We start from the raw sequence: 25,524 nt of genomic DNA on the forward strand, positions 1-25,524 counted from the left end.
CATGAGCGCACAAATACAGGCAGCGGCAGCTGTCGGAACAAGCTTATCCAAAATATGGGTTCCTAAGAAATCAGGCTACGGGAAGGCGCATTTTGGGCACCTGCGCCACGTGTGCCAAACGCATGCGCGTAAAAGCCGTTCACTTCAAAGAGAGAACACTTCAAACTGATTTCGCGTCATTTTCTAAATGCGAATAACTTGAGGGTCATCACCCGTTGCACGAGCGGTATTTTAATTATGTTGGCTTATTGAAACTTCCCCATTCAGGGGCCATCTGAGCACGTGAAAATCTGCGCGAAAAGGCAGTTAATTGGCGCGGCGGAGCTTTGAAGTAGTAAAGAGGCTGAAACTGGGGGAGAGGAGCGAGAGAGGTGGAGAAAAAGGTAGAGAGATGTAACCGAAAACCGAAAAGAAGGGGCTGAAACTTGTTCAGGATAATCCCAGGCGTAAATCTGACACATATGGAGTGAAAAAAGTTGAAGCCCAAGTGGGTAGAGGAAGAAGGAGGGAGTGATGGGATCGTTGGTGCGCGCTGGGAACCGTCCGAACAAGAGCAGAAAGACGGATATTCCCTGCCTCAGGACACACCCTCCATGCTCTCTCTCTCTCTCTCTCTCTCTCTCTCTCTCATTGTTTCCCACACTAGCTCTGTCGCCGCTGGGCTTCGCATCGGGTTGACAAGTGACCAGCAAGCCGCTTTGGATGAAGAGAGTGCAAAGTGAAATCATTCCGCGAAGGAGAGACGCAACTTTGGTGGCAGCTTCGCTAACCCGTTCATCACCAACAAGGATTTGAATGCGTGTGATACATATTTTTTTTTTGTGCGTGTGAGAGAGAGAAGAAGAAGAAGAGAGAGTGCCAGCTAATTAGGATGAGAGTTCAAGTCAACTGAGCCGGCAGATTGGACCTCTAAAGCCTCTTAACGCAGGTGGTGGGCGGAAAACAGCGCAAAGGGGAGTGTGTTTATGTGTAGTGTGTGTTTATGTGCATGTGTCACTCCCAGTGGGGGGATACACTCTGGACACGAGGGGAGTGATCAGGTGTGTTTGGGTGGATGTAAGTGGGGATAATACCAGAGGGGAAACAGAGGTAGTGATGGTTTCTTTGACCAGGGCGCGATGAAGAGGCTCTGTGGGAGGTTCAGGGTTTGACACGGGTGAAGAAGAAGAGGAGGAGAGCTGGGAAGACGGACGGACGCAGGGAGCAAGGAGGAGGAGGAAGGGGAGGACACCAGCATCGCCAAAGCGCACGACCGGCTCCCCAGTCCCTTGACGCAGGGATGGAAGGCGCGAGAGCGCACGGGGAAACTCGGCTCCACAGCAGAGAAAAGAGGGTAAAGATCCCTGGATCACCGGCCATGATGAGTGACCCAACCCGGGGACACCTCCATCTGCAGCGTGCTGTGATTTTTCTCCTCGCGCTCACGATACAACCACAGGTAAGCCACCGATTAAGTGCTATTTCGGGCCCTTAAACCTCAGAAGCTGACTTTTAACTATGGGTTAACCTGTTTTTCTTGCCACAGCTGCGTGCAAACAGTCAATAATGGAGTCCAAACACACTAACACACATACACTCACTGCCCAATCCCTCTTTGTGCTGCCCTCATTCTGCTCCTCCATGGCGCTGTGCCCACCTGTTGTTTCAGCCCGCTGGTGTCTCAGCCAACGCAGCAGAACTACTGTAATCCTCATTTAGGAGCCAATATTGGGGCAAAAATATATCAGCATGAGAATGGATCTGAAAAATGTAATTTCTTAGCCCTATGAGGAAGTGGCTGTTTATTATTCCTCTCCCTGTATAGCAAACAAAGAGTGTAAAGAAGCAGACAAAACAAATGGAGCTCAGTGAGAGCTTACAGCTGCTGCACTTGATTTATTTTCATATTTTCATTTTTAAATGTATTACTATGGCTTCTGGGAGATAAGGCACACATATGTCACACCCTCTTTTCAACATCATTCTCAGGAGGGATGCATCTGCATTCCTCTGCATCTCCATCTTGTAGGCTCTTCCTGCTGATGCTTTGTTTCTTTGCCACTTTCTGACAGCTTTCTACAAACCTTCATTTGCATGGATGCAGACTTTTGTTAGTGTTTTCTACAGTATATACAAACAAGAATGTTTGGCCCTCATGAATGATTCTGACATGCCATCTTCAGGATCATGGGGATTTGTGCCAAAAATGATTGGCCATGAAGGTGCAAAACCACATTTTTTCCCCCTTTCCGCCCTCCGAGCTGTCAGGAAGCTGCGCATTGTGATGCCTGTGATGTGTGACAGGACCCAGCAGCCACTGGAGCAGGCCCAGAGGTGCTCCACAGTGTGTATGTGCGTCTGTGTTTTCCGAAGCTCACATCCAGCATGTGTTTCCTGGGTGTGTGTGGAGCCCGGGGCCACAGCAGAACAAACTTCGGGGCGTGTGAATGTTGAGCGTTCGGGCAGCTCTGCATGTCTCTCCTGCTGCACCTCTGCAACCCCTGCACAGCTCAGCAACAACACACTCCACTCCCACCACTATCTGACTGCACTGCAGAGTCAAACACACACCGAGGATCCTCTGCTGCTGAGGATGATGATGATGGCGGTGATGATTAATGCAGGAGATTAGGGAGCATGTTCATGACAGACACAGAAATGCACAGAGGAAAGGAAGCTTCTTGGGTATTTTATTGAGATGAGGGTTCACATTGCAGCAGAATGAGCTTAGGGGATAAAAACTGAAATGTGATTTTTCAGCTTTGCAAAATGATTCCAGTGTCCTGCACTCAAATACACAAATTGTATTTGGATGGATTTACAAATGTTGGATTTTTGTTTATTTCGATGAGTACTGAAGAGTACTGAAGAAAATCTGTTTTCTTAATGAATTCAGTAAAACGTAATCTTAGTTTTAATGAGAAATTTAGGCTGAAAAATCCCAAGAATTTAAACCTGTTTTGTATTCTGATACAATAATCTGAGGCATGACTGACTGACTGTCTCAGACTCATCTCCTGAGGAATGCCAGCCCATTCTTCTTTGGAGAATCTCTCAAGCTCCTCCAGATCTGATGGGTCTTTTCTCCAGGTTGTCCATGGCATACTTTAGTCTGGCTTGAAGGTGTCTCTTCTGCTTAAGTTTTTTTCAGTTTGCAACTTCTCAGTCCATTCCTGTGCAGAGCACTAATGATGATCTTCTGACTTTGCTAAGTCATCCACTAACTAGTGTTTTGGCAGTTGTTCTGGGGTCAGGCACTGATGTTGGATCGAAGTCCTGGCTTGCAATCTCTGTTCCAGTTCATCCCAAAGGTGCTCAATGGGGTTGAAGTCAGGACTCTATGTAGGCCAGTCAAGTTCTTCCACATCAAACTCATCAAACCATATCTTTATAGTCCTTGCTTTGTGCACTAGGACACAGTCATGTTGGAATAGAAGAGGGCCTTCTCTAAGCTGTTGCCACAAAGTTGGAAGCATAGCATTGTTAAAAATATCTTGGTTTGTTGACGTGTTAAGATTGGCCTTCACTGGAGAAAAGGCCTCACCCAAACCACAAAAAACAGCCCCATACCATTATCCCTCCTCCACCAAACTTCAAAGTTGGCACAGCATAGTCAGGCAGGGAATGTTCTTCTGGCACCTGCCAAACCCAGACTGACCCACCTCACTTCCAAACAGAGTGACTTGCCACTCCACAGAAGATGTTTCCACTGCTCCACAGTTTAGTGTTCGCGTACTTTAGACCACTACATCTGATGCTTGGCATTGAACTTAGTGATGGGAGGCTTGCAAGCATCTGCCAATTCCACGAAGCTCATGCTGCACAGTTTTTTGTGCTTACTAATGTCAGCGGAAGCTCAGAACTCTTCAGCTATGGAATCAGGAGAGCTTTGGCGACTTTTACGCACCATGTTCCTCAGCAGTCATTGACCCCACTGTGATTTTACATGGTTTTCCACTTTGTGGCTGTTGTTCCTAAACGCTTTCTCTTTCTAATATTATCACTTACAGTTGAGCAAAACCAGTTTATAGCAAACTTGAAGTCACTGAGCTCTTCAGAGCAACACATTTTGTATCATAAATGTTTGTAGGTCGGATTGAAACACCCGAATTCAGTGATTAAGAGGTGTGGCCAGATGCTTTTGTCCATATAGTGTATTTTTCGGACTCCTATTATCGATTGCAATTTAACTTTTTATGTCATTTTTAAACCTTTACATTAGTTGAGATGAAATTAACACAAAATATTAAGTTAGTTCAAACTCTACGCTAACTTAACACTTAAAATGACGATGTGTTTAACGTTGTCATGACTGTTTTTACAGTGTTAATATTGTGATATTTAGCTGGAAACTTAAACAGGTCTCTAAATTGAGCAACACTGATTTATTTGCATTATTCCAGGTTGAAAGACAGCACATGTGTGACATTTTATGGTTAATTTTAGCTTCCTATGCCTGCTTTCCACAATTTGACTGTTGAGCATATTTGGAGTAGAGCTCACTTTTCTTTTGTAGGAGAACATCGGCTTTATTTTTGTGTTTATATAGCTCATCTTTGAACCCTGTGCTACTGCTGTAAATATCTCGCCTGCCTTACTTACAGTTAGAACGAGTTCAGTTACTAGACCACAAGTCTTCAGATAGAGAGGATTTGTTGTGACCCATCCAGAGTGATCTTTTAACCACTGAAGCTCTCCCCTCTCTCTCCCCTCTCTCTCTCCTCTCTCTCTCTCTGGTTGGACTGGGCGCTGAAACGCTGGTATGTCGGGAATGATTTGGGCCAGCGAGAGCAGGAGAGGAAGAAAGGAGGATGTGGAGTGATGAGCGCCACTGTATCTCCACAAACCTTTTGATGTAGTCGAATTAGACCCCCCTCCTACGACCCCTCCTACCTCACCCCCTCACCCTCTCGCAGGCAGGGACCGGGGCAGGAGAGGGACACAGGCAAACACAAAGAGGCGACTCAGATTGAGGTTCTGCAGAGACTGCCGACACATCAGAGCTTGTTGGTTGTTCTGATTTCTGTCTATGATCTTCACGCCACTATGGGGTAACATGAGTCTGATTCTTGGACTTAATGAGCAATCATTAAGTCCAGAGATGAGCTAAAAAAGAGGCTGGAATCATTCAGACTTAATCATTAGTGCAGATTTCATGGCGAACTGTGATAAAAGTGGCTCTATTTTTGTGTTTTCTTGACGCCAAAGTCATTATTTCGACTGCCACAGTGACACATCCACGCACGCTCGTACCTGACCCTGGTGCTCCAAGACTCTCAGGGGGTCTTGTTAACTCTACAGTGTGAGTGTGTGTGGGAAGGGAGCGAGTGTGTCTCCTCTGCCCATCTTTAAACGGGGAGGGAACACAAAAGAAAAGAAAAGGAGAGGCAGATGAAAAGGATAATAACGAACATGCAGAAAAGAGCTGATGGCCACAGAAAGAGAAATGACAGGAGTGATACAGCTCGTTCCCAGACAGAGAGGAGGAGGAGAAGGTGAAGGAGGGGGAGGAACAGTGTGAGCAGGTTCTCAGTGTCATCGTCCCCTGGGAGCAGAGAGTGAGAAATAAGAAGGGAGTGGTGGTGACACATAGGAAGAGTAAAGAAAGAAAGACAAGGAAGTGAAGACATAAACAGTATTAAATGGCGGGGCTGATGGGGTAATTTTCCATCATTTGGATGGAAAAGTTGTGGGAAATCAAAGTTGTCTGTTGTGTGGTAACAAACTGATAAACAGATGATAAAGAGGCGACGAGCAGGCTGCTGTAGATTCCCCTGGAGGAGCAGAGCAGCACAGGAAACACGATAAACCACTCTCAGACTTAAGTTGATGTGTTTGATAATGCTTTATAAATAGAAACCACAGAGATGTGCTAATTGTGCTGTTATTGCTGGTTTCACATGCACTAAACTCCCACAAATCTTTGGACATTTTCAGGATGAGTGGAAGTAAATAAACCAAATATTCAGCCCAAATTTTATAGAAGTAGTCCAACCAGCCCTGCAGAGACATTTCTAAGTAAAGCTGGGCTGTGCCAATAAGTGAATGTAGCAGCAATATTCATGAAATTTCACTGCAAGTGTGCAGGCAGGGTATTCGTAGCATTTGAATCATGCATTTGGCAATCTTCATGAATGTAATAAAGCTGCTTCATACTCTTTTCTGATTCACTGGCTGTGAACACGTCTGAGTAAGTTGGACTCTGTTGCTATGTCTGCCATCTTGGATTCTACCCTCCCTGTTGACAAGGGAAGCTCACACTGTAAGGATCATGTGATGATTGGAAACCCATGTAGACTGGAGGAGCAGGATGTCCTGAAATGTTCTACAGCCTTTGAAAAGGATCAGTGCTTCCCAAAGTGTAGGCAGGTGCCCAGCGGTGGACCAAAGTGGACAGTCACAATAACTACAAATGATGGAAATAGTTTTTAAAATTATGCCACATTTAAAATGTGCATAAAATAATAATCCCAGACATAATAAAACACTGCCAGACATTTCAACTCATGTCACCCCTTTATCATTTATTTTCTCCGAAAATAAGATGTCCTGAGCGGCCAGTTTAAGTTTCATGTCACCGCTGTTTTTCCTCACTAAAGTGGGTTGTAACAAAAGCTTTTTGTATCTCGTTTGTGTTTGTTAGGTGATATGACATCATATGTTGGAATATAAGTTTTTCTTCTGCTGAAGATCTAAACTGGCTTCAGTCTTTGACGTTATGCAGCAGGTCCAGTCGACAATCTGAGATTGATTGACACGTACAGATAAATCAGGAGTGCGCTTTGGTGTGCAGTATGTTAGTTTTGTTTTTCTATTGGTCAAATGGTAACTGCCTTGGAAATGACAAAGACTGGCATATAGTCAAATACAGAGAAAGCTTCAGCTGTGGTGCATGTTGCAGTGTTTTGGTATTTCCCTATTTCAGTTGGCTAATATCAGGACAGGGGTTGTTCAAAAACGGGACATATTTGTGATCTATTTATTTTTGCTGGGACACAAAGCCTAAAAACAGGACTGTCCCAGGAAAATCTGGACATATGGTCACCCTACACCTGCTACAGAGCTAACATTACTACATAAGCTAGGGTAGCTAACTTAGCTGTAGCAAACATAGCTAAATTAATGTAGCTATGTAAGCTGAGTTAATAACATGGCCACATAGCTAACATAGCTAATGTTAGCTTCGTATCTTTATTAGTAAAGATATCAATGAGCTTCGTGAGCTTTAGCTTTAGCTATGTAGCTCCATCATCTACATAGCTTTCACAGCTAACAGAGCTATGTAAGCTACGTTAGAGTGTTTTCATGGAGGACGAGCTTTTTTTCCTGACTGTTTACTCTGCTTTATTAAACGTTTTGTGATCACATTTTGCAGGTCAGGATTTTTGGTGTCCTAAACCTTACCTTAACCCTTACCCTAACCTAACTGAAAGTTTAGTTCGATTTTATTTTGAAAGTTTTAGTGTATATTCTGACAGATGGAGTCTCACAGTAATGGTGTGTGAGAGGGGGTGTCTAAGAGCTATATCACTGACTGGGAGATCCTCACATTGTAAGGATAATGTGTTCATTAGAAAATCCCTGCAGGGGCAGGCTGCCTTGAAAATTTCTGAAGCGCATTAGTGAAATGCATCTTTCTTACCATTTCAGGGTCTACAAACAAGCATCTGTATTCAGAGCAAAGTGTTTGGCATTACTGAAAATGTTTCATTTTTTTACAGCTTTTGTATAAATGCCTGTGACTCTGATGACTTCACTGAAGTGTTTCTTCTCAACCCTTAATCATTAGAAAGTTAGTTCTACAGAAAAGGCTTTGGATCGACGGTACAGTCAGTCATCTCTCAACCGCAAGGTCAGGGGGTTTGTTCCCCAGCTCCATCTGTCACACCTAGATGACAACTCTGCAAAACATCAGCACAGTTTAGATGCGTATAAATGGACGCTTTACACAGCAGCCTTTATCAACTGTGTGTGAATGGTTGAATGTAACTTTAGGGTTAAAAGCACTTTGAGTCTTCAAAAGACTAGAAACGTGCTTACAAGTTCAAGGCCATTCATCCAAAACGATGTCAAGGTTTTGAAGGAAAACTGGATGTGCAAGAAGACACTGTCCTTAAAGTTGTGATCAACTGAAATCACACTGAACAAAAACCAGTCTGTTTTAGACTTTTTTAGTTGTTTGGTTCAATATGAGAAACAATACTGACAACAAATTTAGTCTTGAAAGCAAGCTGGCCTTTTCTAGAGTCAGATCAGAGAGTTAAAAGCAGCTTTACCTCCACATTTTAGAACCAATGCAGGAAATTAGATTCATAACATTTGAGCTTCCTGCAAAAGTTCCTGAAAACCTCACATTTGATTGTGTCAGCCTCTATGTCAAAACTAATTCTTTGTACCACTCTTGTATCTGTTATTAGAAATCCCCTTAGATAGACTAATAACAAGTAAAAGTGAAACAACTTATCTGATTTAGCCCAGGGGTATCCAGACCTGCCTACTAGAGCCACTAACGTGTAATGTTATATGTCATTTGTCAAAATTACAGGTATTAATAGGACTGTTTTTGGCTTCATAGAGAGTTATATAATTGAAATCACATCCAGTTTTATACTGGCTTTGTGTTTCAAGCTGTTATTTTACACTGACAACCTTTTTCTTCAGTTTTTCCTATATTGTTCTATTTGTGCTTAACTGATTCTTTTTAAGAAAGCAAAACTTGAGTTTCTCCTCATTTAAAACCATTCAACCCTGCCTGTAAAGGTTCAACAGTCTCATTTTGCTACATCTGCATTGTCCTGTATGAAGATGAAAATCTAAGAAAAATGCTTTTTGTGAAGGAAACTGTCAAACCATGAAGCTTGTCTGTCATGCACAGTGCTAGTACAGTCAAAGTTCAGATGTTTATGTAACTCTCTCCTTCCTCTCCCTCCGGTCTCAGGCGGTGTGTGCTGGCGGGGCGTTCGAGCTCCAGATCCGTCACTTCAGAAATACGCATGGACTCCTGCAGAATGGAGAATGCTGTGACCTCCCGGCCAATGGGGGGCAGCGTTGCTCAGCCAGGGACCAATGTGACACTTACTTCAAAGCCTGCCTTAAAGAGTACCAGGTCCGGGTTGCCCCTACAGGAACCTGCACCTTTGGGTCAAGTAGCACAGGGATCCTGGGTGGAAATTCTCAGTCGCTCCATCACAGAGGACACGAAGGAGGAGGAGGAGAGGATGGGACTAATGGACACATTGTCATTCCTTTCAAGTACGCCTGGCCAGTAAGTACAGGGGCAGTGCTGGTTATCAGTATGGTTACCAAGGGAACAGCAAAGCTTCAAGTACAACAATACACTAAAAGTGTGGCTCGAGTGGAATAACAATGACACTTAGAGTTCAAGCCACCATTCTTTTACACCCTCTCTGAGAGTAAGAGTCAAGATAGGCTTACAAAAACCACAGAGAGCCATGATAATCAAAAACTGACAGACCATGAGACTTGAGAAACAGTGTTGTTATCTCATGCTAGGGATGAGAACAATACCCCTTTAAAACCTATTAATATGAGCCCAAAACATTGGCCTGCCTGTTGATGAAGTCAAATTTAAGAGCCTAGTCTTTGATAAATTTGATCTTTCTTTAAACTTTTTCTCTGTAAATTTTTGGACTGTAGGGTTATTTTACACAAACAATTCTTAAAAAACAGCCAGTTTCCTGGCAATAAATCGCAAACAGGAAAAACAAACCAAAATGTATCACATATCCTGATGTATAAGAAGTAGAGGGATTAATCTGATAAGTTTCAGACCAGCCCACTTACATTCAACACATTTTACTGAAGATATATAGTCAACTTAGATTTATTTACAAATCCCTGAATCTTCTGAGGGTTTTGAATCCTACCTGCCCACTCTCATGGCTGTGATTGCTCTTCCTCACTCAGTCAGCAGCAAGCTGGTTGAGGAGCTGCAGATGCTGCAGACTGAGTGAGGTTTTACACCCAGTTCTGTTTGAACACAGCTGCTATTTGTAAAGAGCTTACCTGTGTCGTGTACAGCTGTGATTATATTAGTCCATTATTTGTGCTGATGGAAGCTGGACCATTTTCTGACAGGTTCATAACATGGGAGCAACTTTAGAGCTTATTTAAGAAACTCTCCTGTGTGGTCATGGGGAAAAAAGCTCATTTTGAGGCACAAACATTTAAACTCTGCGTTGTCGGTGTTTTGAACTGTTGGGCTGAGATAAGCCTCCAGAGTTGTGAAGAAGTGGATCACATTTGTTCGCTGCTTGGCCATCTTCTCTCTGGCATGTACGACACTGGCAGGGAGTTTTTAGCACAATGCTCATGCTCAGGCAAATCACGTATTCTGGGTTAAGTGTCTTTATGAAATTTTTAAATCCTGGTTTTTCAACAACACTGGGCTCATGTCTTTAGCGGTGTGTTGTGTTACTGCCACTGTTATCTCGGAGTCATCTTGTGGCGTATTTTAACGATTACCATGGGAGTTCGGCCTCTTTCTTTTTAAATTTGAACCCCTGGCAGATGACAGACCAGCGCTGTTTCTCGTTGTCCATCTCTGAACGTAGCTAACTAGCCACTAACTCACCACACTGCTTTGTTTACCCAGGTGTTTACCTCCTCTCTCCTCTGCTGATACAAAAACGTGTATGTGTGGAGGAGGGTTTTCTGGATGAGTGAGGGAGTAAGTGCTCTGCTGTGAGAGATACGTTCAGGGACAATGGGAGAAGTGAAACTCCAGTAAGAAATGCACGCTGACGGCTTAAAACTTCCACATAATTTATACTCGGATGTTCGTGATATAGTCATTTTATACATTGTGCATGGCAAAAGCCATGATACATCGAGTATACTTGATATATTGCCCAGCCCTAGTCATTTCCACCTGTTTTTACAGTCTAGCTCATTCAGCAACTTTGCTCTAGTTATTTTTGATCTTTCACTCTTGATTATCACCTTGACTGTCTTCAGTCAGAGGAATTAACCATTGATGAGGTCCCAATGTTACAGGGAATTTCAACTGCAACAGTGAGGGCTCCTGCCCATGTACAGCTCTTGCAAGTGCAGTGTAATTCCTTCCAAGCACAGCCAGACACAAGTGGCTTTCCTTTAACGGGTTTATTTGAAGCTTCTCCTTCTCTTCCAACTCCAAATCCATCACGAAAACCAAACAACATAAACAAAGTAATCAACATACGATTTTAGCAAACATGAACAAAAGCACCTGGATGCAGCCGAGGACCTCAACCCCATACCGGAAGTCGGAAAATCGCCGCCATAACTCATCTTCTAATACCGGAATTTGCTTGAACTGAATGTCTTCTTCATTGTTTCCTCCGTGTGTTGCCGCCATATTGACATAGGCAAGTCCACCAAATAAGGAAATACAAGTAGACAAAAAAATATGTGACTTTTCAGACTAACAAGCACAGCAATTACAAAACATTAATTTTAATCAATTGATTTATGATCCAAATTCAAGTATCACTGAGCACAGATGTAATATGTCTGTGCACATTTTGTCTGCTCTACAGGATTTCTTATCATTACCACACACTGAATTACAATAATGAAACAAGAAAGGACAACTTGTGACAATCACATACTTCACCAGTTGGACAGGCTCCGTCTGCAAATGTGCATGCGACAATGCCGAACTGATTTAACTCCTATTATAATGGTAATATAACAGACTTGTTTAGTTTCATCATCATTTAACTTCAATTTTAATAATAGTTCTAAAAAACAAATATAATGAACATTATTTAGGTTAAGCATTACAAATTACGCCACACTTCATCTAAAGTTTACTGTACGATCTCATAAAAACTACAGTGCTCACCAGCTGCTCTCATTATCATTTTTACTCTGCAGGAGGCTGTCATTCTTTTTGTGATAAGGTGAATAGTAAACTTAGCACGAAAAGTAAGGGAGTTTGTGTTTGGTAGATTATTTCTTTGTTGTAACAATGCCTCTTGGTAATAAATCTTATACCGTTGGAAAGCCTGTTTATTACCCTTTTAAATGATGCCACATTTGTAAGGAACAATGCATTTGTAGGATGAGCAGCAGAGCTGAGTCTGTGGGTTTCCGCCCATGAAAAACTTGCCAAATCAATATTAATATGGCGACGACACACGGAGGAGACAACGAAGATGTTCAGTTCAAGTGACTTCCGGTATTAGAAGACAAGATATGGCGGCGATTTTCCAACTTCCAATATGGGGTTGAGGTCCTCAGCTGCATCCAGGTCCCTCTCAACATAAATGACAACATGCACAGCATGCAAGTAAAATTTGCAGTACAAAAGTAAAACAGATAAATTGACAATTTACCTCGTTGGCTGCATGCTATTTGGAAGAAATTAAAAGTCCCACAACTTCCATCTGTGTGGTTAGAGTCCATGCTTGCTGCTGTAAACTACTGTGAGTCACATGAGAGCAGCTCAACGTTACTTCCCATGCAACTTCAAAATAAAACACTATATTTTCAAAATAAAATAAGGAATTGCAATGCCATTATATAGTAACAAATGAAACTAAAAAAACAAAACATCTTTTGTAACATTTTCTTAATTTCCTCAAGAAAATACACAGTCAAATTTACATGCAGCCTCTTTAATGCCACAGTAGCTCCTATGGCCCTAAACCCAGCACGGCCCAGTGGCAGTTCTCCCAGTTCTACAGATTAGCTTGCACATTTCTGTAGTCAAAAACTTTTTGTTTATACCTTAAAAATCTGTCAATCCTATGAGTAAATCAACACACATTAGCATTCTTGTATGCTAATATGAAATGGTGAGTATTCCTGCTAGCACATTAGCATGTTGTTGTTGATGGTAACAATTATGTAGAAATTGCAATTTTGTATTTTCAGGTCTTAGCTTTATTTTTTTATATTAATAAATATTAGCATGCTAACATGCTAAATGAAGTTTAGGAATCTGGCTTATGTTTTGCTCAGATTAGCATGCTGTTGTTAGCTTTTAGCTAGCTAATGCGTTCTCATATTTCCAGTTCTTAGTCTGCATTTGTGGCGTGATTAATTTTCTGTTCATCCTAAAGCCTCATGTGGATAAAGCAGCTTATTTTATCCCTTTTCTGATGTTGTCCTGTAAATAGGGAGGAGAATAATGTTAGATCTATTTATGACAGAAGGTGAATAAGTCCATGACTCAAATGTCAAAGTATTGTCTACCATTAAAAGATAAAATTATTATGTAGGAACCTCCCTGTATTGACCTTTGATGGTCCCTGGACTCCTCTCGGAGAACCTCTCTAATAAAGCCTTTTAATAAATTATAAGATAACCCGTAGGTCAGAGCCTAACATTTAAATAACCTAACAAAGGGTGGATTTTAAATTCAAAAGAGAGGCAGCACTCACCAAGTTCACTTTTTCCATGGTAATCTTTTGTTGGTCTTGACAGCTTCAAGCAGTTTTTTGTCCTTTTGTTCAGAGAAAATCTTTACACCACTAGTCACACAGTCAGCGTTATCAGCCATGTGCTGCTCTTGCATCAGGTGTGGCACACAAGTGTTGCTTTCCTGCTGCAGTTAGGCCATTTTCTGGTGTCACTCATGTCACGACAAAATGCTCTGTTATTGCTTACACCTTCTGCACCGTATCACAAAGTGCTTAAAGCTTTTGTCAAGTTGCAAGCAACCAGTTTAACCCAGGTCTTCTTTGCTTCCCATTCCTTGTTGTAGCTAAAAAAAAAATTGTTTTTTTTTTTTGCTTATCTATTCTTTTGTCCGCTTTTGTGTGCGAAACATGTTTGTTGGCTTTTGATGCTGTGAATATTGCTGAAATGAGGGAGCTGTGATTAGATAAGGGCCACTTTTAGGACGTGTCTAGCACATGATGGGCCTCTGACTGTGACAAATGATCTAGGATCAGTAAATCTTTGTCTAGCAATTACAGAGATGTAACATAAAAATACAGGACAAGATCCCTCGCTGAGGGACAAACTAATTTAGCTGGAAATATGGGACGTCCCAGTACAGGACAGTTGGCAGCCCTACCTACACATGCATTAGTAGTGTTTATCACTTTTACCACAAATTACTGCATTAAAATAATTCTGTAGAGACATTATCTTTTTAAGCTTTTTATGCCTTTATTTTTAGAGGTAGACAGTGGATAGAGTTGGAAACAGGGATTAGAGAGTTGGGGACAGAAATGCAGGAAAGGAACCACAGGCCGGACTTGAACCCAGGCCTTTTGTGTACATGGGGTGCAACCTAACAGCCAAGGCCTTCTGTGCAAGGAATGATCAGTCGTGTTGCAGATCGTCTTGTTTGCTTTTGAGGGTCACATAGAGGCATCAGTATTTATTATGTCCTGTTTCATGAGCTATTAAAAACTCCTCTCGGGTGCTTTAAGCAGAACTGTTAATATGGTTAAAGGTAGGCCTGTTTGCATGTTAACATACTGTTGCTAGCAGTTATGTAGCTATTGGCATTGCTCAAGCTCTCATTAACTCTGTCAGTGTTTTAGGTCTTGTTCGCTGTTTAGTAGGATGTTGCTGCATTGCTGCAGTGGTTGGTAAGGTTTTGAGTGTACTGGCTGCTTTCTCCCAAACTAGACGTCTTGTTAGTTGGATGAGTGCTAATAGATGCAATTGTCAGCTTTTTGTTTGTCTAGCCTGTACCTGTAGAGTAGATGATTGATGAATAAACTGCTAACAGCTCATGTTAGCAATGGGGCAATAATGATGTGAGCAAAAGTAGACTTAACTTTGTTTCTTAAATCATAAAAGTAATTGGATGTGCCATGTTTGCTAAGCCACCTTAGCTAAACATCCCATAATGTGATAACAGATGATCAAAGAAATGACGCAACACAGTTAGAGACTTTGCCGCTCTCTGTGGGTTTATTCTATTACATTGTGTTCTATCTCCTCAGTGTCACATCTTCTTCTGCTTATGTCTCTGCTGTTTCTCCTTGCTTTCTGCCATCAATCCTGAACTCCTCTCCCTCGAGTAACAAACAAACTTTTGGTCCTTTTGTTGGTTTCTTCAGAAATTATCGAACACTGCACCTGGATCAAACATTGCGCTGCTTGCCTCTACATCTCAGTCCTTATTAAAGAGCAGACCAATTAATCTGCCATTAGTGCTGCAGTTAGCAAGAGCTGCCTTTGATTTTTGTTCCATTCACCTTTCTTTTTTCCTCCTTTTCTACCCACACCTCCCTTGTGTTTTTGCTTCCATATGCAGGAAAAAGTTGAAACTAACATGAACATGAACAGTCAGTGTTTTTCATTGCCTTGACAACTGGAATAAGCCTCTGCAGCAGACACATGTTTTTTACTGTGCATGCATTTATATATTTATACTTTTATATGCATTATGCACACGATTCAGACCCAAGTGCTGTCCAACCTGAAACTGAGCATACCTGTTATTTCTTTCTGACGACTGTTTCTCTCTCAACCTGTACAGCTTTATACATTTATGGTGATCTTTCTTGACCTGCACAGCCTCCCTTGTCTTAGCGTAGCAAAGCTACACAGCCAATCAGTTGCTCCACTCAGATGAGGCACTGCCGGTGAAGACTGCAGGTTTTTGAGCTGCCTAAAGCTGCAGAAACCCACAGAGAAGTCAGGGAAGTCTCAGAAACACAGCAGAGAAAGCAAGCTAGACTGAGGGATTTAGAGGAAGCTGCATCAGGTTGTAGATGTTTAGACTGATCACTTTCTGCCCTGTGACGAAGACTTTGTTTTTTTCTGTGATTGTAACTGCTCTGATTTTTATGTCTGTGTCTTTGTTTATTATACTGCTGCCTGTCTTCATTGAGACACTCTTGTTAATGTGATACTTAATCTCAATTAATCTAAAAAAAGATTGCCTAACATAAAAATCCCCAAATCTTTCAAAACAAGTGTCCCACAAAAATGTTCCAAAGTCCTATGAAAAAGGAAAAAATAAATACATTTCCCCCTAATTTCCAATAAAACACTCCAAAATAAATATTCCCCAAAGCATCCAAACACATTCACTGAAATTTCCATGAAAATTCATACAAATTCATAGAAAATTCTTCCAACATTTCAAGCAAATTAATTTTCTAAAATTCTACTGACAGAAATTATTACTATCTTGTAAGAGCTAAAATGTTATGCCCTCATATTGAAGAGCTTAATCCAAGAACAGCACAATTAGGTTTTCCTGGTTAAATAAATTGAAATAGATAAATAAATTAATAAAATGCAGCTGATTGAAACATACAGAAACCGGCTGTTGTGATTTGATGAACTAAACTGAAGGCAGGCAGCCTGATAGGAGCTGTGACGGCTCGGTTCAGACAGCAGCAACTGTGATGCTCTAAAACAGTCTCCTTGTGTTGTGAATCTGTGTGTGTATTTATGACTCTGTGAGCGACACAGAAAGTTAAGTTTTAAAAGCTTGAATGGCAAAGCTTTTTGTCTGTAATTCATAAAAAATCACCAAAATCCATCAAATTATGCCTGCAATAAAAGCCATAAGGATCATCCATTAAGCTTTTATTGCTTTAAAACCAATAAAAGTTCATTTAAAGTCAAACCTCTGTAAATATCTAGGCAGACATGGACTAGAGCCACATTTCTCAGTTGCTTGCAGAGATTTTTGTTTGTCTCTCAGATTCATTGAAGAAACCCTCCTGCTGTCTCACAGCATGTTTTTGTCTTTAATGAAAGAGATCCAGAAACTGCAACAAATCAGCCTCATTAGTGTATTTGTCTGTTCTGATATCGCACTTAACGGAGGTGTTGTTTTATAAACACACACCTAATGAATCAGCATCGACCATACTACACAAACGCCTGTACACATTAGTGTGCACACACAGGAATGTAACACAGCGCTGGCTTAGGTTTCTTCTTTGTGATCAGTATCAGACCATTTACCTTTGAGACTCTCTGTCCCTGAACCAATTATCATCCCTTATCTGTTTACAGTGCCTTTATGTGTGAGTGCTGTATGTGTACTGCGTTTGTGTGTCACACTTTCCTTGATTCTTTTCCTCCTCTGTACATCGGGGAGGTGTGTGATTGGCAGCTACTAGTGTGAGAAAGTTCTCTGTCAGAAAGTCTACCTGGATCAGTTTCAGGGCCGGGCCCAGGGGGCGGGCGAAGCTGGACTGCAGGGAGAGAGAAAGAGACAGAGGTGGGATACAGAGTTAGCATCAGTGCATCTCCGGCTGAAAGACTCGCTTTATCCGGCCATCTCTGGGAGGTGGAGGTGGAGGTGGAGGAGGAGGAGGGAGAGAGTGATCCCCCTGCCCCAGGTGAGGGGATGAACAGGTGAGCAGAGTCATTATGAGGGAAAGGTGAGCTCTCTCTCTCTTTGTCCCCTGCCCTCCCTCACTTATTCAGTCATTTTTTCTCTTTTTCTCCGACTAATCTCTTCAGGGAAATGAGCAGTTTTGTCTGTGTGATTTGCTTATGAATCTGAGCACTGATGTAATTCTTTGTGTTGTGTTTGTTTTGTGTGTAATGTCATCAGGATTGCTAGACATTTTATCTCCCTGTAGGCTGCTGTGAGTCTGTGTGTGATTTCTGTGGTTAAAGCTTTGGAAATAGGCAGATATTTTCTCCCAGACGGTTATTGTAATCTGGATCAGTTTCTGTTACTGTCATAGAAAGTTTGGATGGCAGACTTTTAATTCAAACGTCAAACAAAAGATCCAGTACCCTGTCTTTTACTAGGGGGCTTAACTGTACGGCTAAAGGAGAGCTGTTTTGATTAATAATGAGCATGGACAGACAGTGCTGTTGATATATTTGTGTATGAGTCATGTTTAATAACCACTGATGACTAACATCACTGCTCAAGGCCCTAGATGGAAAGACTCAACCTTAAATAAAATGGGGTGGCAGTGGCTCAGTTTAAAAAGGACTTTTAAGGGAACCAGAGGGTCTTTAAAGGGGTGACTATGCACTTATCACTCATTTTACCTAACATATTTCTATTCAATTTACTTTACTTTGCAGAAATCTGTTTTCACTTTGACATTAAAGCTATTTTTGTCAAAAAAGCTTAATTATATTGACCATGAGTGATTTATAAAATCAGCAAAAGGGTGAAACATCCAAGGGGATAAATATTGTTTATAGGCACTGTACTTTAGAAGCATGGCAGCATTATGATTGGCTAATGATGAGAGAGTGGAGCAGTGCTGTTTGATAGATGTGACCAGGTGATGTGAGCAGCTGGTGATCACATGAAAATGAGCGAGTCTGCATGAAGGAGTTCATGCAACATGGTGTGAATATGAACATTCAACCAGCAAGAAATAAAGCCTAAAATAAAGCCTGGATGAAGTTGAAGACAGGTGGATAAAGTCTGTCAACTATATTAGGGACTATGTGTAATGCCCTCTCATATCAGTAACAACTGTATATGCATGTATATATATATATATATATATATATAGAGAGAGAGAGAGAGAGAGAGATTTATTTCAGTGTTTACATATTAAATGAGAAGTAAAGCAGAATCAGTGTCTCCATCTTCTGGAGGTTGATTCTTGTCTTCCTGGCATCGATGCCATTTGTATTTCATACGCTCATTCATCAAAGCAAGATCAGAAGCAGTGCGGACAAATCATCCATGAGTCTAATTTCCTATGGAAACTGAATTCTGAAGAAGCGATACATCTCTGCTGCTCTCCTGGTTTGCTTTAGGACATTAAATCTTGATTTTGCCTCTGTGATCAGAAATCTTACACATTGTCTGAGGGATGTGGTTTTGTTTTAACCCTGGTTTAAGTATCACAGACACTCAGTGGTTTGGGATGTTTTAGCTCCGGCGCCTCCACAGAGACAGGAAAAGTTCAAAGACTTCATAGCTGCAAGGTCATTTGTTGAAGGCGTCTATCTGCTGGTGGTTTCACTGTTGATTCTGTTTGGGAGACAAAGGGAAACAGAGTCAACTGGCAAAAAACAGCACTCAGTTATCTGTTTGTCTAACAGAAGTAGAAAAAAGTCTGTACATCAGTGAGGGGGATGAATGTTAGCGAATATAGAGTCAAACTTATAACCAGGTAGTGATAGGCCTAGTTGTAGATGAAGTTTATTAAATAGGCTTTTTTTTGGTAACCAGACATTACAGGAAGATTCTCAGTTGTTTTCTGACGTTTTGACACCTGGAAGTATTTCGTCACCGACTGGTTAAGGCTTGCCCTTTTGTTAAAATGACCTGTGACAAATGACACTGTGATAGGTGCTATAAAAATACTTTAAACATGAAGCCCCCACCATTTATAACCCTCACGTCAAGTGCCTACACTCATTCATGGTCAGGTTGACTGCCAGAGGCCATCGCAGACTGATCCTAGGAAACTGCAGATGCGTGGGCTTGTGCACCAGTTTTATTCCTGTTGGCTTGTCTCTTGTCATTCCTGGTAACTGTATCTCTAATGTTTGCATAGATATGAGTGTAATATATTTGTATAAGGCCATCGCAAGCTGAGCCAGATGCCAAATCATACAACACATGCAGATCAAGAAAAAGATAAATAGTCAAGAGGTACTAAAATGTGTTCTGATGCTGGGTATCCATCTGCAGACACTTTGAATAAACTCAGTGTTTTGTTTTTTAAAGAAAAATGAAAGTGTCTGTAACATTGCAATATAGTTTGGTTTAAAGAAGCTGGGGTATCTTGACCCTTTATCACATACCAGTTTGTACTCCTGTTCCTGAAATTTTTCTCATTTCTCTGTTAGTGCCTACAAAAAGTATTCAACTCCTTGGATGTTTTATCCTTTAATTGATTTTATAAATCAATCATGGTCAATATAGTTTGGCTTTCTTTGACTAAAAAATTCAAAAATAAACTCTTTAATGTCAAAGTGATAAAAAAAATTAAAAGTAATGTGAGTTTAATAAAAATATGTAAAGTAAAATAAGTGACTGCATAAATAATTCCCTTGTAAATGACTGACCTTATTCAATAGAGGTCCAGCCAGTTGGTGCTAGTAGTCTTACAATTAGGGAAATATGGATCACCTGAGTGCAGTGAATGTTTCTCAAGTGATTGTAGTATAAAGACTCCTGTGTCTGGAGGGTCCAGTCACTGCTTAATCAGTATTCTTGGCTACCGTTACACCTTGAAGATAAAAGAACGCTCCATGCAACTCAGAGAAAAGGTTACGGATTATGGCACATGTGTAAATCTGGCTAGATCCTCACATACTAAGTGACCATGCAAGAAGGAGACTAGTGAGAGAGGCCACGAACACCTATGACTACTCCTATGACTTTAACGATAATCGGCAGAATGCCAAATATTGATGCTGATAATCCGCTACACCAATTATTGATCAATCCCTAGCTGTCACCACAGCAGAAAATAAACTTTGATTCTGTTAATTAAAAAAACATACACTGTTGATATCTGTAAGCAAGCAAACTGTTCGAGACATATACTTAACTTTAGTATTTGCCACCCTGTGAGTCTAAACAGACCACTGCTGCTCTCCTTCTTTCTAGAAAGAGGAAATGGAACTATATTTATTGATGTGGTCAGCTGTGGAAGTAAAATTTGATTGTTCACTTAAATGCATTTAAGTGAACAAGCACTTCCTGAACAGTGAGACTTTTTCAGGCACTTTCCCTTCTTCTCAGGGCACCAAGTTCAACATGCAAAATGTGGCCGTCATGCAAATCTTATCCGGTGTCACTGCTGTAGTCCTCACATCCGTCTCTGTTTTTATTTCTGTTCACTGTTATTCCACTGTCTTTGACATGAACACATTAATCACTAAGAGTGCTTTATGATTATATGTACCAAAAGTCAACATTTATATTGTACCTTTTCTAAAATCAGCACCATAAAAAAGGAATCAAACACTGACCTTGTGAAGAAGATGGACTGGCCAGTTGTCATGTCTGTTATCAGGCAGATCCATTTTGATCTGATCCATCTGATTTGAGAATCGGACCAATCAGCGTCATGCGAAGTGAACAAGGCAGGTGTGGTTTAGTTGTAGTGAAAGCCAGTAGCTGTCACTGATGTACTGATTGCCTCGGCTGCGGCTGTAGAATAGCAGCAGTTTTATTAGAACTGGTCTACATTTCTTAGTTTAAAAAGACCAAAGAACCACACGTAGCGGTTACATGCTGGAAAATATGTTTTTACTTGTTTCCCACTATACTTTGGCATGAGTTTGTGATTATCACAAGCAGGTTTTAGTTGTAGTGTAAGCCACCATTTCAAAACTACAGCAGCGCCTGTGTGCTGAGCTCATGTTACTACCTCATTTTATCTTGTTGCTCAGAACCTCCTGCTTCCTCCCGTAGACTAAAAACATACTTGTTAGGTTAATTGCTGGCTCTAAATTGCCCGTAGGTGTGAGTATGAGTTTCTTGTTTGTTTGTTTCTATATGTCAGCCCTGAGATTGACAGCTGGGATAGGTTCATCCCCCTGCAACCCTGATCAGGATAAGTGGTGTAGAAGATCAATGGATGGAACATTTCAGAGTCAGTGTGCAAACATGATTAACTCAACATAAGATTATTTTCTCTCAACGTGTGGCAATTTCAGATGAAAAATAACAGGCTCGGTGCACAAAGAGACAAGATGGATGATTTTGTGGCCCAGGAAACACTGGGAATATCTATCCTGACAGAGCACTTCATAGGGTCTGTTTGCATAAGCTTGTGCTTCACAGCACCATGCAAGGTTGGAGAGATAGATTATGTCTTTCCAGTTCAGTCTTTCTTGTTATGTGGTTTTATCTTATATAGTTGAAATCCACAGAATGCATCGGCACATCATGGAGAGAAAGAAAGAGAGTGATAGAGAGATAGGGCTCTGCATCTCCTGCTCATTACCAATAACCCATTAAAATTATTTGGATATATGTGAAAAAAATGTAAAAATCAAAGCTATTATATAAAAAAAAATGATGCTGGATGGAAGTTCCAGAGTCAGTGTGCAGATGGTCTAAGTGTGCAAAAGATCAACACAAACTAAGATCATATTTAAATTTTTTTATGTCCTGCAATTTCAGACAACAAGAATGGGCTCAGTGTAGGCAGAAAAAATGTGTCTCCTCCTGAATTTGAGGCAAAAGTGTAAAGTACCTAAAAATGGAAATACAGTCAGTTTGGTAAATGTACTTCAGAACTGCACTAACAAACAGAACTTGAGTTCATGTTTACTGATACTTTCCACCGCTAAAGTAACCAGAAGTGACCCTCTCTACCATCATACAGGACTCTCTCTCTCACACACACACACACACACACACAGCGTTGTGAGCGATGCATTCCTGCTGTGTGGGAGCCGAAACAAGGAAAAGCCAGCGAAGGGAAACGAAAGGAGAGCAGCATAGTCAGAGCTTTCTTTCTCCCTGGAGTCTCTCTTTCATTCTTCCCCTTCCCGCCGTTTGTGCCCTCCTCTCTTTTGTCCCCTAATTGACTCACCTACGCAGCCCTGCATACCTGCATGTACGCTGATACTGTTGTACCGTTTGTTCACACAGACCTGCAGGCTTATACATAGAAACACACTTTATAACCTTCTCTCCCTGCAGACACATGACAAAGACACACAAAAAACACAAAGCAGGTTAATACCAGCAGGATCTGCAGCTTGTGTTTTTAGAGATAAGTTAATAACTTGGGGGTAAACGTCTCAAGGGAAGCTTGTTTTAATGATTTCATTTGTGTGCAAATTGGATTTAAAAGGGGGAGTCTCTTTATTAGACGAGAAAAGAGGCAAAGGAAGCTTAATTAACATGATCACTGTGAAAATACAGTCTGTAGATGTCATTGTGCTTCACTGAACGCAGGTAAATAATCATTAAGACAGATACACAGGTGTGATTAGAGCAAACAGTCTCCTTTCTTTGCCATTAATCTCCTCCTCTTCTTGTCACATCTCCCCTCCTCCTCACCTCTTACCCGTCATCTCTCTCTCTCTCCCACACACACCCTGTCTCTGCTCTCCAGTTAAAATCAGTCATTGTAAACCTTTTGTTCTCTATGTGACTGCCCCTCAGTCACATCGAGTCTCTGTGGATTACAAACACGACAGGCAGAGTTACAGATCAGTTTATCATAAATCTTCCCTCTCCTCTCTGTGGTTTCTTCTGTTGTCTCAGCTCAACGGGAGCAACCACAAACATTTAGAGTCATCACATTGAGAAACATGTTTATGATGTTCCACACTGGCCCATCATGACTTTAAGCTCTGAACTAATATGCCAAATCCATTAATATTGCTCATCTGCAGTACTCTACAGTACATGTGACATTGGTTATATCTATTATATTGTAATCTATCTCTCTGTCCATCCATCCATCCATCCATCCATCCATCCATCCATCCAAAAGAATAGAAATAGGAAATCACTGAACTCATCAATCATATAAATACTTAAAAGAAAAAAATGTTTGTAGTTTTAACCATCTATTTGATTATTTTGAAATCTAAACAGTGTGTTCTCCAGTGATGTGTATTTCTGTCCTCTCAGTAGAATCCAGATTGTTTGTTATCCTTTCTGCATTTGCGGGCCATGATAAAAGGTAATCTGAATGTTTGGAAAAAAGGGATGCATAGTTGACATTACGAGGATATTTTCCAACTCATTTCAGACGATCAGGATGCTGTTTCAGCTGCATGCACATTGTTGTCATCTAATTGCAGAGACCATCTCGTCTCTCTTGCTGTGGAATTAACATGTTATTATGCATGTTGTTATTGTGACGGTCCAGGGGCAAGCTCAGACATGCAAAGCAAAGCTTTCAGAAAATATACATTCACAGACCAAAATCTGAACCTGGTTTTAACTCAGATAACAGAAAACATAAGAAATAGATATAATACCCAACCATGATACTTTTTAATGAGAGCTTACTTAGTCAGTCAATCTGTCTGATTGTTAAAATCATGAAAGTGCTGATACTAATTTAAAGCCTTTATCATTTATACATAACCAGCTACAAACAAGAAAATATACAGTTAATCTACATTAAATGCAAGCTTATTTACATTATTGATATTTACCTCTGCAAAGGAGGTTATGTGATCGGATGGGTTTGTTCGTTTGTTAGCAACATAACTCAAAAAGTTATGGACAGATTTTGATAAAATTTTCAGGAAATGTCAGAAATGGCATAAGGAAGAACTGATTAGATTTTGGGAGTGATCCAGATCACTGTCTGGATCCAGGAATTTTTTGAAGGATTCTGTACTATTGGGAGATAGGGCTAATGGTGGAGGTCTGCGCTGTTACCACTTTACACCAGGAGATGGCGGACATGAGTAACTTCAATCCCAGCAGCTTTTTGGGTGTGTTTCTATTCAAAGTTTTGGAGTTTATAGAGTTTGAAGGATGCACGCCCAGTCGAGGAGATGAGTCGGAGCGTAACAGAGAGACAGACAGCGAACTGTAGTGAGAATACTCACAATGCTGGGAGGAATAGAGGAATATTCACCCTCTGCCATGACTTCCAGTCGTCCAGTGAGACCATGGGTGAGACTGTCAGTGCATCTGTCGGCACCAGCAGGCAATGCTTCCACCATGACCGTCCACCCGTAGCGAAGCCAATGCTTGGCCTCGCCCTCCCCACCGGGGAGGGAGTAATAAGCGAATGCCATGGTGGGGGCACATGGTGACGGATCCAGGAAATTTTTAAAGGATTCTTTACTATGGGGAGATAGGGCTAATGGCGGAGGTCTGCGCTCTCCAAGTGCTTTTCTAGTTTTAATTAATAATGATTAATCAATCACAAAATCTGTAATTAATTAGATTTTTAAAAAATTATTTGACAGCACTATTTTATAGTCAAATCTATGATCTACTGATAGTGTTGAACACTAAATCATGCCTAAGTAAACTACCTGAACCTTTAGGAGATCTACTGAGACATTGACAGACAAAAGAGATCTTTTAGCAGCCAGCTATTTGACTCAAATGTTACTCCATACAGCCCACTGATTCTAATATTTCTTCTTCCCTACTAGCTCAGGTTGGAGAGATCAGGGCTTTGAGGGAAATTGAGTTATACCAAAAAAAAAAGCATTTCCTCAGTGAATTTTGGCAATTTCTAATGCAGATGTTCTCATGGGCGAGGTCACACCCAATGTGCCAAGGCTAAAGTCCTCTGTGGATTTTAGTCCAACCAACTTTTCCTTTCCTGTATGTCATTTCCCACTCTCCTCAATCTCTAATAACTCATCTAGATAAGAGATGTATTAAAGGCATAAAAACCAAATAAAGGCATAAAGCTGAAAACAAATCTTAAGAAAGCAAGAACTACTGTCTGACAGTTACATGTGTCTGTAAAGTTTTCACTTGCCAAACAGTCTGAGTACAGCGAGGAGTCAAGAACCCTTTATCTTTGACCACCAAAATCTAATCAGTCCATCCTTAAGTGGAGGTGAATACATGCGTAAAGTTTGAAGACAATCCTTCAAAGTACTCTTGAGATAAGCATTCACAAGCAAGGGTTACATGAGCCCCATGACCCTGAAATTTGACCTCCAAATCTAGTCAGTTAAGGCCTTCGCACATTGAGTCCATTTTTTCATACGCACTTTTGT

General features: G+C 41.0%; 1 protein-coding gene across 3 annotated transcripts in view; it reads left to right on the top strand.

The window, feature by feature from the left end:
- The first annotated feature begins 678 nt into the window (after positions 1-678).
- Positions 679-25,524, top strand: part of LOC121516564 (protein jagged-1b) — a 77,906-nt gene continuing 53,060 nt past the window's right edge. For 2 of the 3 annotated variants that reach the window (XM_041797916.1, XM_041797923.1), the window contains exons 1-2: positions 679-1,438; positions 8,918-9,244. In XM_041797916.1, coding sequence (XP_041653850.1) covers positions 1,280-1,438; positions 8,918-9,244 — 486 coding nt within the window. In that variant the 5' untranslated portion in view covers positions 679-1,279. The remainder of the gene's footprint in view (positions 1,439-8,917; positions 9,245-25,524) is intronic. The other variant, XM_041797932.1, reaches the window with a different exon arrangement.

This window comes from Cheilinus undulatus, linkage group 2, assembly GCF_018320785.1.
Source record: "Cheilinus undulatus linkage group 2, ASM1832078v1, whole genome shotgun sequence".
NCBI classification, from domain to species: Eukaryota; Metazoa; Chordata; class Actinopteri; order Labriformes; family Labridae; genus Cheilinus; species Cheilinus undulatus.